Source organism: Symphalangus syndactylus, chromosome 1 (genome assembly GCF_028878055.3).
Source record: "Symphalangus syndactylus isolate Jambi chromosome 1, NHGRI_mSymSyn1-v2.1_pri, whole genome shotgun sequence".
Classification (NCBI taxonomy): domain Eukaryota; kingdom Metazoa; phylum Chordata; class Mammalia; order Primates; family Hylobatidae; genus Symphalangus; species Symphalangus syndactylus.
Genome location: NC_072423.2, coordinates 17,076,642 through 17,096,249, shown reverse-complemented (window position 1 = coordinate 17,096,249; position 19,608 = coordinate 17,076,642). Strand labels below are relative to the sequence as shown.

The window sequence follows — 19,608 nt, the reverse complement described above, 5'->3', positions numbered from 1 at the left end:
GGAAGTTCCTTATTTGACTGCCAAGGCCCTGGATATAGCCATTGCTCAGGGTTCGTCAAGTCTGCACTCCCTCTTTAAAGAGCTTCCATAACTTTTGATGATATCCCTTTTCTGTGTTCCTCTTGGCCCATTCAGAGCCAGCTAGAACTTTTTGAAATTGGCATTAACATGTTAGGAGAATAATAAAAGGAATAAACATTGAGGCAATATCAAGATTTCAGACTCTATGCTTGCTAGCTAATAATCTAGCGTGTATACACAGAGAGAACTATACACACACAGAGATTGGCACAATTTCTTAGATGTATACCCCAATTTTCTCACTTTCTAATCAACAGGCTTCCCCCATACTTATGATAATTCCAATTTAGAATGCTCTCTCAAAAAGTTACCAGTAGGCTATAATACCTCATAGTAAAGACTGAGATATCTCATCCGTCAGCTTGGACCCTCCCACCCAGGTCTTGGAGTAGATAGCTACTTCTTAGACAATATACTCACTTATTTTACTTAAATGTGTAGGGAAAGCATTTTAGCTAACTAAAGTCTTTAAAAATAACATTGACTTTTAAAGCTGTCATTTCACTGACTCTCAATCACTCTTCCAGACTCTTCAAGCATAACACCTTGTAAAATAAAATCATTAACTTCCTAATACATGGTTGAAGTCACTAATGTATAGAGATTGAATAATTTTTTATCAAAGAATTAGCACGATAGGTTTTTTATTAAGACATTTTAGTATTAAATTATATAACAATCTTCATCAGAAACATGATTTTATTATTTTGTCAATAATGTGCTTGGATTAGTTTGAACTTTTTCTACTAAGAGATATGTATGTGTGCAGAATTACTGTAATTAATTACATTAATGTGGTTTGTGGTGATCTTGCAGTACCCTATCATTAAATAAAGTCACACCGCTTAGTCTTTACCGCAGCATTTTTTTTGACATTCAAAATTGCTACTTCTCGTGTTTTCCTGCCTCTTCAGACAGCCTGGTCTTATTTACCCTGAGACTAGCTAAGAAGAGACATTTATGCAAATACTTTTTAAAGGTGAAAGATAATGTGTGTGGCTGAGATAAAAGTGGTTATTGATTAAATTCTTTGCTGTAATTATCTTTATCTACTGCTGTCAGCTGTTTTCATATCGACCCAGAATCCCACATGGTATAGGGAAAGTTATATGAACACAAGTTCACATGCACACGTGCACAAACACATACACACACAGAGGAAAATGTGTTCTGATTTCAGATGACACTGACACAGAAAAGTGCATACTTGGTAGACATTTCAAAGTTTAAATTCTTAAAATTTCCAGGATCTCCAGGTCTTTCAGTAGTATTTAAGATAGCCTATACTGACCGTAAAAAATATTAATATATGGCGTTACGGTTATTTGTAAAGGATTCACAACACAAAATAGCAATTGTGGAAAACAAGTGTTGCTTATTCATCATGAATAGCAATCGTGAACATCATAACCAAGAAGCAATTCACTTGTAGGAAATTCCTGCAAATGCAGTTGGAAATGGACACAAAGGATGGGTCCAGTTTGCTACTGATGCGAGAGATCTCCATCTGGAACAAAAATAGTGGAACCGCAGACTTTGCCATCTGGTTTATTCAGAGTCAGATTGAAGGGTTTGCCTTTCTCTGGGACCCAGTGTCTCCGCTTATGAGTGGGCTAGGATCGGCATACATTTCTTCTTTTAGCCTAAAGACCTGTATTAGTTGTCTCGGAACCAAAGCAATATGCTAGTGTTGTTTCTAAATTATTACCTGGATTGCCATGGTAAACATGCTTCCTACATTCAACTCAGATACCCTTGAATGTCATTCATTCATTCCTGACCCATCAAACATTGCGAGGACCTATGATATGTAAGAACTAAACAAGAAATGTAAAATTGAACAAAGTATGGTTACTTCTTAGAAGCTCACAAAGTAGTAAAGGAGACAAACATAAACAAAGTGTATCAGTTAATGTTTTGTAAAATAATGTTGTGTTACCAGTCAACAAAAATCTCAGTAGTACAGACCTATAAGTAGATCTTCATTGTTCAGGCACAGGTAAAAAGGCTAAAGTTGTGCTGAGTTAGACTGGGTTGTGCTGAGACTGGCTCCAAACTGCAGACAATGCCAGTGTTTATTTCATCTGTCTCTCAACCTGCTTACACTTGCAACTTCCCAAAGCACACGTCTCAAAACAAAAGATAACAGTAATGCATGATAGTATGCCCAGATTTGCAACACAATTTAAGCCTTTGCATATTTCATGTCCACTAACATTCCATTGGCCAAGGCAAGTCCTATTGCCAAGCCCAAAGTCAAGAAGCACAGTACACCCCATCTCTGAGGCCACAATAGGAGTTAGAATGTATGATATATGGAAAGGAAGTGAACAGCTGATATAAAAAAAAGGATACAATCTACCATCTCAAGTATAATAAAATATATGCCAAAATAAAAACAAAAGGAAACTACTGTGGTAGAGGTGAGATTAATTCTAATCAAAGTAGCCTGCACTTTTCTTTTTATAATTATTTTTTATTCCTCTAAGTTAGCTTTCTCAATCAGGCAAGTCTGAAACTCTTGATGTCCATCAATGATTAAAGCCAATATTAGCAGCACCTTACTCATGTGGAAAATAACCAGTTAATGACAAAACAATGGCAACAGTAACAATAGGCCTCTCTCTGTTTTGAGGATTTTCACTTATATACATATTCTTTATAACCAAACAAAAGAGTCTTCCAGGGCAATAATTTTGTCTATGGGATGACACTGAGCAAAACCAACTTTTGCATCAGGAAAAAAAAACTCAAGCATACTCACGTCTGAGTTTCTGAAACGCCACTCATATGCTCTAGCCTTGCCCAAAGTGAGTTCCTGAAAATACTACTCTGACAATGATGATGACCTGCTCTCTGCAGTGAGGGAATCAATCGGTTGAATTTAATACTGTATCACAATTGTGTGCCTTCCAAAAAGAGATGTTGAAGTCCTAACCCTCCATAACTTAGAATGTGAATTTATGTGGAAATAGTTTCTTTGTAAAGGCAGTCAAGTTAAAATGAGGTAATTGGGGTTGGCCATAATCCAATGACATCTAATATGTCACTGTAAAGTGGAGAGGTTTGGACTCAGAGATAGATATGGACAAGTGAAGATGATGTGAAGATGCACAAGATGGCGGCCATGTGGCTGGAGTGATGACGCGTCCACAAGCCAAGGAACATCAAGCATTGCCCGTTAACACCAGAAGCTAGAAAAAGCAAGAAAGGATGCTCCTGTTGAGCAGCCAGAGAGAGGATGGCCCTGCCAGCACTCTGACTACAAACTTCTAGCCTCCAGAACTATGAGAGGATATATTTCTGTTATTTTAAGCCAACCAATTGTTGGTACTTTGTTATGATAGCCCTAAGAAACAAACACCAGCCCTGTATGACAGTCACAATATACATTAGTAAAGCTGTTGAGAAGTCCTATAATAAATCTGTTTAACTTTGTATAACCCAACATTTCCCAAACTCACATGACCTAGGTGCCTCCTTCTGCACATAACATGTATTCGTATCCTGTGGGACTTGTGTTCCATGAAACACATATTTACAAATGCTGATATAATCAGCAAAGGTTATTATCTACAGGGAAAGCTGAAAGGCAATGATTATGGAAGCAGCCCCTCTAGAAGAAATAAGATGACACTAATGGATGCAACACAAAGTCTTGAATGGACCATAGCAATTTTGCCTACCATTGTGTTGCATCATTTTACTTTTATTATTTGATTTATATAGATACCACATATAATTTTGAAAAATACAAATTATAACCACCACTTTTCTCACTTGGTCTTCAATATACACTACACCAGAAAAAGGTCAAAGCTGTATTTATTTCTCCCTATAGTTTGCCATAGATGCTTCAGGAAAGCAAAAGATGTTTTGTAGTGCTTCTCTTCTCGCAATGTCAAATCTAAATGATCAATTTGTCTATGTCTAACTGTACTGTTATAAAGGAGATGTATGCATGAAGAAATATCTTGAAGCACCAAGCAGATAGCACCTGGCAACTAAATCTATTGCTATTTCCACATAATAATAAAATAAATTTTGATGAATTTTAGTTCTGTGGTGGAGATGGAGTCACAATTTCTGAAGAGTTCTACAAATTTTGACAAGCATAAATCATGTTTTGTTTATTCGTGGTTTAATTGCATTATACAGATCTAAGGATGGGTCTACATGTGCAAACATCTGCTTTTTCAGTGTGGTTTAGCTTCTAAAGCTGCTAGAATTGAAGAGTGACCACTGCAATAATCGTCTATTATAGAAATTTTGGAGATAAGATTATAAAGAACAGAATGATCCTGAAATGTCTCATCTTCTGTGTAATATCTGGCTCTATTTAGTTCCTTTAGCATTTCAAGTAACTATTAAGAAAAAAACAAAGCAGACTGTTTGAACAATGGGATGAATCTAGATTCCAAATTGATATGAAACTCTCCATAATAAATCCCAAGCATTAGTTCAGTTTTTCTAATACCAGATTATTGAGGACTTACTCATCAACACTTAATATTAGACCAATGTCTCTGGTCTTTTGCCTAAATACCATTTAGCAGTTTTGGATTCTTACTAAAATTTCATGTTTTAATTGGTATGTAAAAATTGTTAAAGAATATAGAATTGGGCTGGGCATGGTGGCTCACACCTGTAATCCCAGCACTTTGGGAGGCTGAGACAGGAGGATCACCTGAGGCCAGGAGTTCAAGACCAGCCTGCCCAACATGGAGAAACTCACCCTGTCTCTACTAAAAATTCAAAAATTAGCTGGGCGTAGTGACAGGTGATGGTAATCCCAGCTACTCTGGAGTCTGAGGGAGGAGAATCACTGCCTCAGGAGGCAGAGGTTGCAGTGAGCCGAGATTGTACCATTGCACTCCAGCCCGGGCAACAAGAGCGAAACTCTGTCTCAAAAAAAAAAAAAAAAGAATATAGAATTGGACTCTCTTGTTGTCTCTGTATTGTGGCCACAGAGCTGTGGATAGTGGGTGAAAAGAACCAAGAAATGTTAAGAGAGACGTAAAGATAATTCATTGAAAGTCTTTTATAGGAGAAGGGCAGAAAGGAGGGGGCAGGCATTTACCCCCTCAAGCCCCGTGAAAGAGGAAGGGCAAGAGAACTACTTGTAGAATTTGGTTGTTTGTCAGGAGGACAGACTGGCTTCTCACCTCACCCTTGCTGGTAGAACTGTAGAATCAAGTAGTGCTACCCAAGCTGGTACCTGGGCAGTGTGCAAGAGAATTTAGGGAAGAACCTGAGTTTGGGGAACTAGTGGTTTCAGTTTTCACCATGGTGAACCTGAGGTCAGGAGGCAAGACGGGTCGGAGGCTGTTTATGATAGCCAAACAAGGAGAATAGGTCAGCAACTGGACAAGATACACTGCCACATTCGGTGGGACAAGTGCACACCTTATAGTTAGCTGAGCTTGATTCATCTTGAAAAGACCCACACCAGGACAACTCTTGCCTGTGAGAAGGAGCTCCAGCAGAAAGATGATAAAGGTGGAACGCAGAAAATAGAAGCTAAGGGTAGTAGGCTCCATGCCTAATCAAGGCCCCTCCCCTTCAGGGAACAGGGGAGATATCTGAGGTGTTGGGATGGTTCTAAGGTGTTGGGATGGTTCTTAGGAACATAACATATGCCTCAAAGAGAGAGGTAGCATTTGAATACATCTTGTCATTAAGAATTCAAAAATAAAGAAGAACTTTCAATAGTAACAACTATTTAGAAGGAATTTACCCCCTTTTCTTTTCATTATTCTTACCCTGGAGAAGTCAAAAGCAAAAGAAAGGGGGGGGCGGGGGGAGTCACTGTGGAAAGACAGTGATGGAACAAGCAGGAAACGGCATATTCTATCTTTCTCATTCTCATTGCTGGACTCTCAGTAATAGACTTGACCTGAAAGAAGAAGAGAAACTTCCATTTATTTGACACTTTAAAATTATCGGTTACACCAGTCATCTCATCTGAGACATGAAGTTGACAATATCCTTATGGGCAATAGTGAATTAAACACTAATCTCTGCCTGAGATAACCGCCAGAAGAGGAAATTTCATAGTTGTGTGAGAGCAGGGTTGGAAGAAAAACCATTTTCCTAAATTGCACCCTACTAAATCTGGGTCTTTTAATGAATTAGCTACAGTAACAGATTTAACCTAAACAATGTCTTCCATAAATACTGGGTTTTTTATCATGTGATATTTTGAAACAAATTTGAAGCCTCCTGCCATCAGAGAATCTCAGTTAAATCTTTAAAGTTATTTTGACCAGTTGGTTGTATATAGAAGTGAGTCTTAACTTTATGGAATCACTCGAATAGAAACAATGAAGTGAAATTCTCCTATTTAGGGTTGACATTTGCCATTTATGTTCAGATAGGCCCGGGCCATCCAAGTTTTGCCTGTGACTCTAGTTATGTACACTTATGGGAAAAACAATAGATGGATGTAAACTACAGCAGAATGAAAAAAATCTGTAAACAAATTATCCAATACTTACAGCTATTTTAAATCATTATATAACCAGTTTACAGCTACTGTATACATTTTTGTAAGTATTAATTTTATGTTAGTTAATAATGCCTAGATATTTTAATTAATAAATTTTAACAAATATTTAAGCCTCATGAGGGATAAAGGTTCAATTTTACACAAGGAATTGTTTACAGCCTAAATCACTGTGTCACCAACCATCTAAATCAAGAATGCCTTTCCTTTTGTACAGTTTCTTCTTTTGAGCCATTTTGGGCTTTTAAGAGGAAGACAAGCTAAAAGTATAAGGAGTTCACATTTACTTACTTAGCTGAAGATATTGTTAGATTTAACTCCTCTCTGTGGAAAACCTAATGAGTTAATATTTATACATCTCTTGGTTTCTGAATATTTAGGTATAATACTTTGTTCCATGTTCCATTGTTTTCTTTTGACCCAACCTTCAAACCCATGACTTCTGAAGCAGAGGAAGATATAGAATACAGTGGATAAAAGTATTCTTTGAAGAAAAAAAAAAAAAAAAAATCTATTGGCTTCCAGTAGACATTTTTCAAATTTCTTCTAACATACAAAAATGCATTTTATGTGTATGCAGTCACAATACACTGAATATTCACCATGTGCTATATGCACAGTTATTTGACACATAAATTCCAAAAGCCTCTTTATATATATATATTTCTACTTAGTATAAGGGAAATTTAGCTGAACAGATATGTCTGTTTTCCTGTACAGTTCTCCATTAAATGTAGTTTTCCATCTGTATTCTTACAAAAGGGAAATTATCAAGGGGTTGTTTGAAGGACTTGTCACCCGTTTGTTTTCTGTGTGTTACTTCTTCTCAGAAACCCCCCGTCTCTGATCCTTTGCTTCTCCAAGCAACTGCGAGATCCACTTACCTCCACCTGCCAGTCTCAGACTCACAGCTATACTTGGATTTGTTCCTGCATAAAATAGATCTATTTAGGTCGGGCGCAGTCATTCACACCTGTAATCTCAGCACTTTAGGAGGCCGAAGAGGGTGGACCACGAGGTCAGGAGATCAAGACCATCCTAGCTAACACAGTGAAACCCTGTCTCTACTAAAAATACAAAAAATTAGCCGGGCGTGGTGGCGGGCGCCTGCAGTCCCAGCTGCTGGGGAGGCTGAGGCAGGAGAATGGCGTGAACCCGGGAGGCAGAGCTTGCAGTGAGCCGAGATCGCACCACTGCACTCCAGCCTGGGTGACAGAGCGAGATTCCGTCTCAAAAAAAAAAAAATTGATCTATTTACAAACTCACTGGCTGACAGGGAAGATTTCAATTCTTCTCGGCACTGATGACCCATTCAGTCCCCTCTCGTTCCACCTAGAGCCTTGCTGCCCCTTTTCCTTGAGTGCAGTCACTCTGTCTTGCCAGACCTTGATCTATTCAATTCGTCTAAGCCTTGTTTTGTAGCCCCGTCTAGATTCTTTTTGTAGTTGCAGCCTTACCCCTGTATCTCAGGTCTTCTCTGGGCATGGCCTATTCCTTTGGACCTCATCATTCAGCCCTAGTGAAAAAGATGCCCTTGTAAACATAATTGCAGATTCAATACTAGCATCTTTGTTGGATGCAATATTTATATTATTATAATAAAATTATATACTTTATTATAGTATAATTATATATTTATAATATTTAATAAATATTCCACCCTTGGTTTTTGTTTTAACCATTTAAAATAAAATTATGCTTTCTCACATATTAGCTAATATGGGACTCTAAATTTTACCAACATACAAATTCACGGGCAATGCGTTTGGGACTTTTGAACTCTGTAGTTTTAAATCTTATATGAATGAACACATTTTGATTTGGTATTTGTTTCTACATAACCTTTTCAAAAATTTGTTTTTCTGTACATTCAGCAGTCTTCACAGATTAGCAGCATATTTATATTTTAGGATATTATTATCATTATTTAGAAAATTAATTTCCTTTTCAGTACTTTTGGGTATTTGGGAATGGGTTTAGTTTTCTTTAATAATGTTTTATTGTTGTTGTCAATCATCTGATAAATAGTTGGAATACACATATCTTGATAAATTATAAACCATCTTCCATATATCTTTCTTTCTATGCTCCTGTCTCTTCTTTTGTTCCAATTAGCATAAGAACTCTTTCTTACAAAATCAGACATGAATCAGTTGAGATGGGATTAATTTATTTGGGCAGATATTAGATAACACTTTTGAAAAAAACAAGTGCTCTTTTGTTCTGCTGGTACATGGCATCATTTTCCAAAGTCATTCCTCATGATTTCTCTAATATTGCTACTTCCCTGGCAATATTTTAAAGTGAGTTTCACAAATCAACAGTTCTCAAAGTGTGGTCCGCAGAGCAGCAGTGTCAACATCTCTTAGGAATAAACAGAAAATGTAAATTATCTGGCTCCAACCCAGCCCTATTGTACCAGAAATGATAAGATTAGAGGGGGCCCAGCATTCTGTGTTTCAACAAAGCCTCCAGGTAATTTTAGCACACTGAAGTCTGAAAAACCAATGGTATAGGAAATAAAAACCAAACATGGGTTCTTAAATTTAAAAAGCAGCATAATTAGAGAGTGATTTAAAATGCCTGCTTGATAGAATTGTTTCACAAAGATAAACATTTTTTAAAAATCATTTTAATGGAGCCAATTTTAACCACTCCATTTTGAAATGGACTTTCTAGCAAAGCCTTAACAAGTTTCAGTAAAACGAAGTATATTATGCTACTAAGAGGATACACTGACATATTCATTGAAAAGGCAGAAAGCTTCCTTCCTCATTATAATGGAATTCAGTTAAGTATAGTTAGGTAACATAATGTGCTGCCTTCATCTTTTTGTGCCTAGTTTTCTGCTGGATTAAATTTGTTCACTTTTTAATTGAATCGAAATTCTTAGAAATTAGCCATTAGGAGAGAATAGATTTTGAATATTTGAAAATTGAAAATATAAATATAATCTTAGTATAATTTCTTTCTAAAGTTGCAAGAAATAGCATCCAAAGGAAGACTGGAGGGTTCTAAACCACAACAAGAAGGGTCGACTTGAGTTGCTGGGTTAAAAAGTATGTGAGAGCAGGGAAAGCAGAAGGCAGGCAAGAGGGTAGGGGCACCACGGGTAAATTTCACCTGCTTGTATTGACTAGAGATGGCCCTGGAAAAACTCCCTTGGGGAAGTTGTCCAATTGCTTTTTTTTAAATGGGCCTTGATGATATACATAGAGACAGAGACAGAGATACATAGAGCCCTATATCATGTGAATCTTATTAAATTTACTTGTTTTTTTCAGCTTTCTCCAGTGTCCAGTGTGATGCTTGTACTCTCTCCTTGCTTATTTTTCCTAAGCTCTATCTGCTAACATTTGAGCACACAAACATTTCAGTGAAAATGTAATGGTCCTTCTGGGTCCACTGTTAGAGGTCATGTTTCATGTACCATCCATTGGAAGGACACTCAATGTCAAGATCATTTTTTTTTAAACATTCTATGTTTTTAACTATCAAACTATGGGCATGAATATCAAGTGTCAATACAGCCATAAGCAACAATAATACTGGTTAATGATGTTTACTTCAATATTTTGGAAGAAATGTTATTTAGTGGCATTTTGACAATTATTTTTTTGGTTGCTAATTCAGACTCTGGAATTGATGGAAAGGAAAGAATGTAAAGAAATATTTTACTTTCCATTTCTATAACAATATTTTCTCTATGCACAACAGGTGCCACTGACATATGATTAATTCCAAATGTAGGAGCTGAACTTTATCCAAAGCTTCTTGGCCAAAGAAAAGATTGATGTTCAGGCATTGTCTATATTCCTGTGTAAACCCTTTGGGTCCAAGTTTCATTTATAGTTTTATATGAGATCATGCCCTTTTGATTTACTACTAATCCCATTGGGGTGGGAATTATGATGGGAATGTGAGTGATGTGTTTAATGCTAAATGTTAATACTTCAGTTGGTTGCACATAAGAATTTTAAGCTATTGGGAATATGTATATATTTGGGCTTTTCATTGCAGATAATGAGGCAATGTTCTGTCTTCAGCTTTCAGCCATAGAATTGATTGCAATTTGTCATTTCTTAGGAAATGAATGTGAAATCCATATACATATTAGTTTCATGGGTCAATAACCTAAAAGACTGAATTATTAGATAAGCTATTGTCCAAAATATCAAGACACATGAGTATAAATATTGTCTTTATGGCTAGTAAATGTTAAGCTATCATGGTTATGTTAATTTGGAATTCAAATATTGTCTTTTTTGGTATCAGAGAATCCTTACTAAGTAAAATATCTGCGAGAGCAAAGAATCTTTCTATTATACAATTTCCACTCAGTACCAGCAAACATGTAGCATTTAAAATTATGTTGTTATGATGTATAATAGTACATTCCTAAACATATCAATCATTTTCCATCTGCAGCTGCACTATTTCATCTCTCAAAATAATTAATTCAACAGCACTGACTTTAAAGCACTATTCACAGTTAAATCCTAACCCACAGAGGTATATCTGCCGGTAATTCTTAAACTTTTTGTTATCGTGACTTTTTTTGTAATTCTTCAATTCTTGCATCTCGTAATTCATCATGACATAGATGTATTTTATTCATATGGTTATCAAATATTTATTGGACACTTAATGTAAACCAAGGATGTGGTGCTAGGAACTAGGGATACTTTATAGAGTATGTTGTAAGGCATACCAAGTTTTTTACTTCCTAGAACTTACAAGCTAATCTTATTTTTCAAAAAAAAAAAAAAAAACTATTTAATCCATCTAAATGAGAATCAAAGGCAGCAAAACTTTGCAATAGCCTTTAAGAAACACAGACAGTTACAAAGTATAGTTTGGAATGATTGCCTAATAATCATATTTTCAACCATAGGATATCCAAGAATGAAAAAAGTTAAGTATTTTTATTTTGCTTACCAAAGCAATGTCTTAAGTTCTGCGGAAGGCTGTAATGAATATCTGCAATTATCATATGCTAAATTTGACCATGACTACAATTTGTTTTGAGATACAAACTAAATTATTTTTGCAGTGCTTAAGTAGTTAGAGAGTCAGTCTGAGTGTGTATTAAATACTTCACATCAACAAAGGTGAAAATCAAGTAAGATCTTGCCTAAGGAGAGCAAATAAGACATCCCTCGCTGGAATTGTATCTGTGATATCCACTTAGATTGTGTGAAGGAGCAGACCATAAGCACAATTTGGGCAGACTCCCTTAACTTTTGCCCTTATTTTTCCATTGTACAATTTAACTACTTAATCCTCACCATAGACAATACATGCAATGAAAAGTTGTGAAGTGAGTGAGTGAATGAATTAATGATTCAGAACACTTTAATGAACTCCTTTTCTCATACAAATTTGGAAATACGTAATGTTCTACAATGTTTATCCATATCACCAAGGGACGTGGTATTGTTTCCTGCAGTCTGTAGATAAACAAATTAATATCGTATGGCCATAGACAGTCACACCTCTTTTCACTTAATCTTCTCCATTCTTCGTTTCTTCACAGAGCGATTCAACGTGTATCTTATGCCTACGCCAAATCTGGATATTTATGGTGAATGCACAATGCAGATCACTCATGAAAATATCTATCTCTGGGATATCCACAATGCCAAGGTCAAACTGGTGATGTGGCCTCTCAGCTCACTGAGGAGATATGGTCGGGACTCAACGTGGTTCACGTTTGAGTCAGGAAGGTAAGATCTAATGCAGCAGCCAAGTGCGAGAGTTGTATAACAGATTCCTGAAAGAAAGTTCTGTCCATCATTGCCCCTGGTGGGCACTGTTTTCATTCAGGGTAAAAGTTACCAAATACATAATTTCTTCAGATTCTTAATAACATGAATACAATTCTGTTAATTTTTTGGCAGGCTAATTACCCCATTCAAAATAATTTCAGTCTCTTACACTACCATCAAACTCGAGCTGGTTTTGTAGTTATTTTAATAATGTAATATCTTTTGCAAGATCATTACAATACTATATTTTTGGTGTGCTTGTATGCAAAAGGATCTCCATAAAATTAAAGGCAGCCTGTCCTTGCTTGCCTTGTTTTTGTGAGTGTTTTTAAATAAGCAAACAATATTTTTTAAAGTTTTAAATAAATTTAAATATTGCTTTTAGGCAAATATGCTTTCTTGATCACAGCATATGGTTGGAATCCGTAAGTGTCTGAAATGAATCCTTGCTTCACAATCATTATTAATAAACACGGATTTAGACATAAAGTACAGCCAACCAAATCATTGTCTTTATGCTATGACCCCGTTGTGATATTGTCACACATCCAAGATATGACTTAGGTTTGGGGATTCTATATGAGAAGGAGATTTTTAATGCTTCCGTCTTCACCCAGGGGACATGATTTATCACATTCTTAAAATGAATTCATGGTCTTATAAGGCAATTATAGTGAGGTTTTATTGCGTTTGATATAATATTTTTAAGTTTATAACTTTCTTCTTATAAAACTGCTAAATATTTACTCAATGTCACATTCTAATAATATCTATCTAGCCAGCTAGGGTAGGTCCCATGTCTCTTAAAATTTTAAGGAGAGAAAAAAAAAACAAACCTGAGCTGGAGTAATTTTACCAGTCTGGGGCCCTTCTGCACTACGGTAATATTAAAGTCTCTACCGCACTGATTTCTCTGAAAAGCATTAGATCCGGTGTTTACTTAGTAGTTATGAGCTTGTTCAACTATTTCTGTCTACCTAGATATTGAGAGTGTAATTGTGTAATCACATTCTGATAGCCATTGGGAAATACAAATTCTAATAAGAAAATGAATATTTTTAAGATATGCTTACTATTTTAAAAATTATGACTATGAAAATGAGTTGACATGTTTTAGAGATTCACTGACCTAAAATCTATGATGCCCCTTATTTTTTTTTTACTGGCTTTAAAAAGGTAGTGTATTAGTCCTTTTTAAAGACATACCCAAGACTGGGCAATTCACCAAAGAAAGAGGTTTAATGAACTCACAGTCCCACGTGGCTAAGGAGGCCTCACAGTCATGGCAGAAGGAGAAAGGCACATCTCACATGGCAGCAGACAAGAGAAGAGAATGAAGCCAAGTGAAAGGGGTTTCCCCTTATCAAAACAGAAGATCAAACCAGAACTTTACAACTCTCTTGACTTTATCTTCTTGATTCCAGAAATCATTCTTAATTTAATGACTATGAATGAAGTTTAGGAACTTTCCAAATGAGAATAAAAGAAGCCTAAAAGGCGACCAAAGCTGTCATTGTGATTCCTACAGACCAATTAGTAAAAAGCAATTCACGTTAAAGTATGTGTGGGTTCAATAAAAATGTATTGAACTTGAAAGTTAATTGAGCAATAACTAACATCAGAGTTTCCATTTCTCGATAAAAACAGCTTCTTAAGTCATTCAATTAATGCTCTCTCTGAGGGGAAAAAATAATCAGACCTGGTATTATCATAGCAAGAGATTTACCAAATTAGACGCACGGAAAGAAAAAGGCACTAGGTTCCCACTTTGTCTTAGCATTACTTCTTTGGAATTAAAGCAAGGGTTTATATAGACCTATGATTTTAAAACATTGAATACATCCCTGATGCAAATTTTTTTCATGGAGGCCTTTGCTACTCTATACTTCATAATTAAAACTCAATTAGATATTATGATTTAAATATTTTTGTGGCACCAGAAACCTCATTTATTCTCTGGGCTACTTTATTTCATTTATTGAACACTATGGTAAGAACTAGAGAAATAGATAGGTAACACATTGTCCCTTCCCTTAATGAGCACGTAGTGTACTTGGTAAGATGGATCAACTAATGATTTCAGTATAACATAGGAATTGTAATAAAATACATCCCAGGAGAGTTATGTATTAGGAATATAGGTTAAGTTGTATCATTTTAAAAACATTAATGATGTCAACCCCGAATCTCAATAGCTCAATACAACAAAGATTTATTTCTCACTCAAGCTATGCCTGACGCAGGCTTGGACAGATCATCAGGGCACCTGGATTCAGAAACCTAGGATGCTGCAATCTTGTGAGAATCAGACATCTTCACGGTAACCCACCTCATTGCCGTGCATAGCAGGGGAAGAAGGTGGGAACATTCTCCAACAAGCATACTATGGACTCAATTGTTTCTCCCCGAAATTCATATGTTGAAGCCCTAACCCCCAAACTTCTTATATCTTTATAACAAGAGCCAGAAATGATAGGTCCTTTATACATGGAATTAAAGTTAAATGAAGTAATAAGGGTGGGGTCCTAATCTGATAGGATCGGTGGCTTTATAAGAAGGAGAAAGAAACCTCTCAGCCCCTCTTCTCTGCCATGCGGAGGAAAGACCATGTGGGCACACACCAAGAAGGTGACTATTTCCAAACCAAGAAGAAAGCCCTCACCAGAACCCAACCATGCTGGCACCCTGATCTCAGACTCCAGCCTCCAGAGTGAGAAAATTAATTTCTGTTGTTCAAGTCACCCACTCTGTGTCATGTTTTTCTTATGGCAGCCTGGGCTAATACAAAACATTTAAATACCTTAGTACAGTGGCAATGCATGTTATTTCTATTAATAGCCCACCATCCAGAAGGTGGCCTCCCACAGTCCCCCCACCCCACATCTGCAAGGGGACAAATGGGAAGCGTGTGGAATATTTGGTAAGCATATTGTGTCTGCCAGTCATATCTTCTGATGAGTGAAGATCCCTTTTCCCTCTTCTTCCTACACATTCAATTGCTCCATAAGGGAAACAACCCAAAAAGCAATCCAGCAAGCCACTGATTATAGCTCAAAGTCCAGAGTCTGCAGGCGATTTGTAGCAGTGTGTACATCAGGTCCAGATATGACTTTTTTATTTTTTTGGAGATGGAGTCTTGCACTGTCGCCCAGGCTGGAGTGCAGTGGCTCAATCTCGACTCACTGCAAGCTCCGCCTCCTGGGTTCATGCCATTCTCCTGCCTCAGCCTCCTGAGTAGCTGGGACTACAGGCGCCCACCACCATGCCCGTAGTCCCAGCATCCCAGTATTTTTAGTAGAGACGGGGTTTCACTGTGGTCTCGATCTCCTGACCTCGTGATCCGCCCGCCTCGGCCTCCCAAAGTGCTGGGATTACAGGCGTGAGCCACCACGCTTGGTCGATATGACTTCTTATAGTTCCAAAAGAACGATCCAGAAAAAGATGCTTTTGTTCCCCCCTCTACCCACCCTGGCCCAAGGAACAGTGGTTTAAGAAAGTGGGATGCCTGCCCCTGCAAACACTCCCATTCAAGGGAAAGTTTGGGAGGCAAGCAGGCAACAGTCACTGGTCCTGGTAATTCTGAACTGCTGCTTGCCAGATTATCTTCAGGGTCTTTATCCAGAATTAACAAGGATATGCGGCTGGGCCCTCATTCTGCTCTTTGGGAAGAACGTGCCAATCCTCTATTCCACTTGTTCTGCCCTCGGCCCGCCAGGAGGATTTTCCTTTATCATTATCCTGCTTGTCCATATTCGAACTGGACATTGGGAAAATGTTCTCTTTGAAGTGTTGCACATTTCTCAGCCCACATTCTACCCTGAGAAGTTGTAGTAGAGATCTGAAGGTTACTGAATCTTAACAAGTTATAAATATTTTTTATTTATGGCCTGTTTTCCCTGTAAAACTTTGTCAAAATATTAGTAGATTTCTTATATATTTAGTGCCAATCACTTGTACCAAGCAAGTGTTTTCTTGGTTTTTGTTTTCTGTTTTTTGAGATCTATTTCTCAGATTTGCTCTGATTGTTTATTTCTTCCCCTAAAACTCTGTCTTTTGATTTGAAAAGTGCCTTGACTTTGTCAGGTTTTTGGAGGAGCAGCACTCAATTCTTTGCCCTGGGTCATTTTTATCTAATTAACAGATTATAATGGGTATCCTACCCTTGAGGTGCTTTTGACCTTGACACACCTTAATTGAAAGGTTTTAGCAATAGGTGTGGAGATTACATTTAATCTGCTCTTTTCCTTGAGGCTGCTTTAACTTGCGTTTGTCACTTAAAGAATGATTAAGTGTCTGTCTCAGTTCTCTATTCCAATTTTACAAGGTTTTGAATTTTTCAAATGCCTTTCGTTTTTGCTTGAAAAATCTCAGTTTCTTTCTAAGAGCCTCTTTCTTTTTAGTACCTTATCAGTCAACAAACACTGTTAACATTTTGTTATCTAACTGCTTTCCCTAGATGTTGTTGAAGGAATAAAATTAAAAACAAAATCTCCCAATGCAGAGATCTTCTCCATAAAGGTGATTAAAAAAAAAAAAAAAACACTCCATTATTTCTGCGAAGAAACTGCAGACAGAAGGAGAATCCCACCCTTTGATATAGCCAACCAGGTACAACTCAATACATGCAGATTCTCAAGATAAACAATTACTGGTCTCAAGCAAGAGAACTTGACAGCACTGTTTGTCACACATGCCTCATCCTTGTAACTGGGGTAACCATTTGTGTTGGCTAATTGGCTTTATGCAGAGGAAAAACAAACTTCTTGTGTCTTTATGACAAGAGACAGTTTTGCAAGTTGGAGAGAAGTAGCACCTGAAGTTAGGCACCCTCTCTGTCACAGAAACTAGGAGATGGGGGCGCATCTCCCTTCAGATTTACATGTCAAAGGCATGGTTCATGAGTCCTTGAGAAAGGCATTTTAGGGTCTTAAAGCTGGCAAAAGACCTATCTGGTTTTCAGAAGAATTATTTGCATTTCAAAGAGGAGAAAGTGCCTACAACCAAAAGTTTTCTAAAGTTAAATGCCCTAAGAAACAGGAAGGATAATTGCCCATTTTCAGCAGGGAGAATAGAGCCTCTTATTTTTAAATTTCACATTTGTCCATACAACGTAGAAACTCTTAAAACATGAAATCGGCCTACGAAGTTATCAGAAGTTCTACTAAGAGGCAAGAGCTTTACCGAATATCTCACTGCTAAATATCATTCTCCCAGCTTGCTTACTACTTTCCTTTATCCCTGGCCCAGCCACTATTGCAGTGCCCTGTATCTTAGGGCTATTTATTCATTTATCACTGCACCACTATTAGGATCAAGTATTAGGATCATCACTTATCCTTAAGTGATGAACGAAGTCTCAGTGGTTTATGCAACTGGAACTGATCTGTCACTCATGCTAGTCCACTCTGATTCTGGGCAACTATCCTAGGCAATTAGGACAACACTCACATCAAAAAATAGATGCTTTGGCTTCAGCAAGTGTCCCTTCTGTTCATTGCCCTTTCTTGGGAACTAGTGATAAGGTTTCCAGACTGTACTGGGTGCAGGGAATGAAGGGGAGCATGAGACATTTGGAGAACAGTCTTATCTAGGCAAATAGGCACCAAATTTAATTGTAGGGACTCAGGAAAGCCTTCCTGAAGATGATTTGCACGGCGAATCATAAAATATGAGTTGGACTTCTTCAAGGTAAAGTGTGAGGTTGGCGTGAGGATAGAGGGGTCAGGTTACTCTCCACGACACCCAGCAGGGGCAGAGCATGGATGGTTCCTTCTTAGCGGATTTTAGCTGCTGGAGATTAGAGTAAGAATAAAGTGGACAGAGAGTTTGTTAGAAAGTCAGATAAAGCTCAAAACCAGGAGTGATTTCTATATCGTGTCAAAAAATAAATTGGACTTTATCTTATAGGCAGCAAGGAGTTGTTTTTTAATGTAGCAAGTAAACATAGATTTAAATTTTACATATGTCTATCTGGTGACTCTGTGGAGGATATTTTAATAATGAATCCTTTAGGTTAATAATTTATAATACGCAATGTACCTAGGGCAATATTGTCTGAGCAGTCGTGGTTTGAAATGACATGGGAGAATGAATTAGACCGCTCAGACTCCGCTGCTGCATGAGCCAGCACTTTCCCTGTGCCTTCAGTTATATTCTATTAACCTTTCCAAGGCTTGATTTCCTCATCCGTGAAAACCTGATAAAAATATATGCTGCTATGTCCACCTTCAGTGCTGATATGAGGATCAAATGAAATAATGTGCTTTGAGGCCGGGTGCGGTGGCTCACGCCTGTAATCCCAGCACTTTGGGAGGCCGAGGCAGGGGGATCATGAGGTCAGGAGTTCAAGACCAGCCTGGTCAACATGGTGAAACCCTGTCTCTAAAAATACAAAAAATAGCTGGGCATGGTAGCGGATGCCAGTGTCCCAGCTACTCAGGAGGCTGAGGCAGGAGAATCATTTGAACCCAGGAGGCAGAGGTTGCAGTGAGCCAAGATCACGCCATTGCACTCTAGCCTGGGTGACAGGGCAAAAATCCATCTCAAAAAAAAAAAAAAAAAAGTGCTTTGAAACAAGGGCTTTGAAAGCTGTAACACAGGTATAAGAGATGATTAAATTCGGCAAACACCTATTTTTACATGCACAGCACTGGACAGGGCAATATAGGGAATCAAAAAGGAGCCTTTCCTTTGAAGAAATCAACATTCTTTCATGAAAAACGCTAAAACACCAGAGCATGATTTTGTAGCTTGAGCTGCAGGAGAGTGATTACAAACAATGAACCGAGTATAAACTCACAGCAGGGCCCTCTTTGTGGGAGAGCAATGCCAATATCACTGCTTTGTCCTTATTTAGAACATTTCGTGAAATCTTCTTTAAGGGGACTTTTCAAAGCAAGTTCATGTGCCCTTTAAGAACATCCATCGTATGACTCTGGCTTCACTTATTTTAATGGTGGTGGTAACCACGTGCATTAGCCTCACAACTCGTAAGGCTTGAAATCTTCTAATGAGTGCTAAGGAATGGAGTCCTGAAATTATTATTTTTAAAGTAAATAGCCAAAGTCTTGTCAAAATTCCTTATAAATGAAAATATTTTTCATTCTTAGTCAAATAGATTAACTTATCCTTGACACAAATGTTAATTTTTTCCCATTTTTATTGCAATAATTTTTTTAAAAAATAAGTTGATACATATGGATTCAAGTCATCTACTTTTGTTGGGAAAATGTTAAAACTCTCACAACAAAAGTC

General features: G+C 37.4%; 1 protein-coding gene across 1 annotated transcript in view; it reads left to right on the top strand.

The window, feature by feature from the left end:
- DOK6 (docking protein 6) overlaps positions 1–19,608 on the top strand; it is a 426,698-nt gene that overhangs the window by 271,291 nt on the left and 135,799 nt on the right. The window contains exon 5 of the mRNA XM_055296826.2: positions 12,123–12,312. Within this exon, the coding sequence (XP_055152801.2) occupies positions 12,123–12,312 (190 nt within the window). The remainder of the gene's footprint in view (positions 1–12,122; positions 12,313–19,608) is intronic.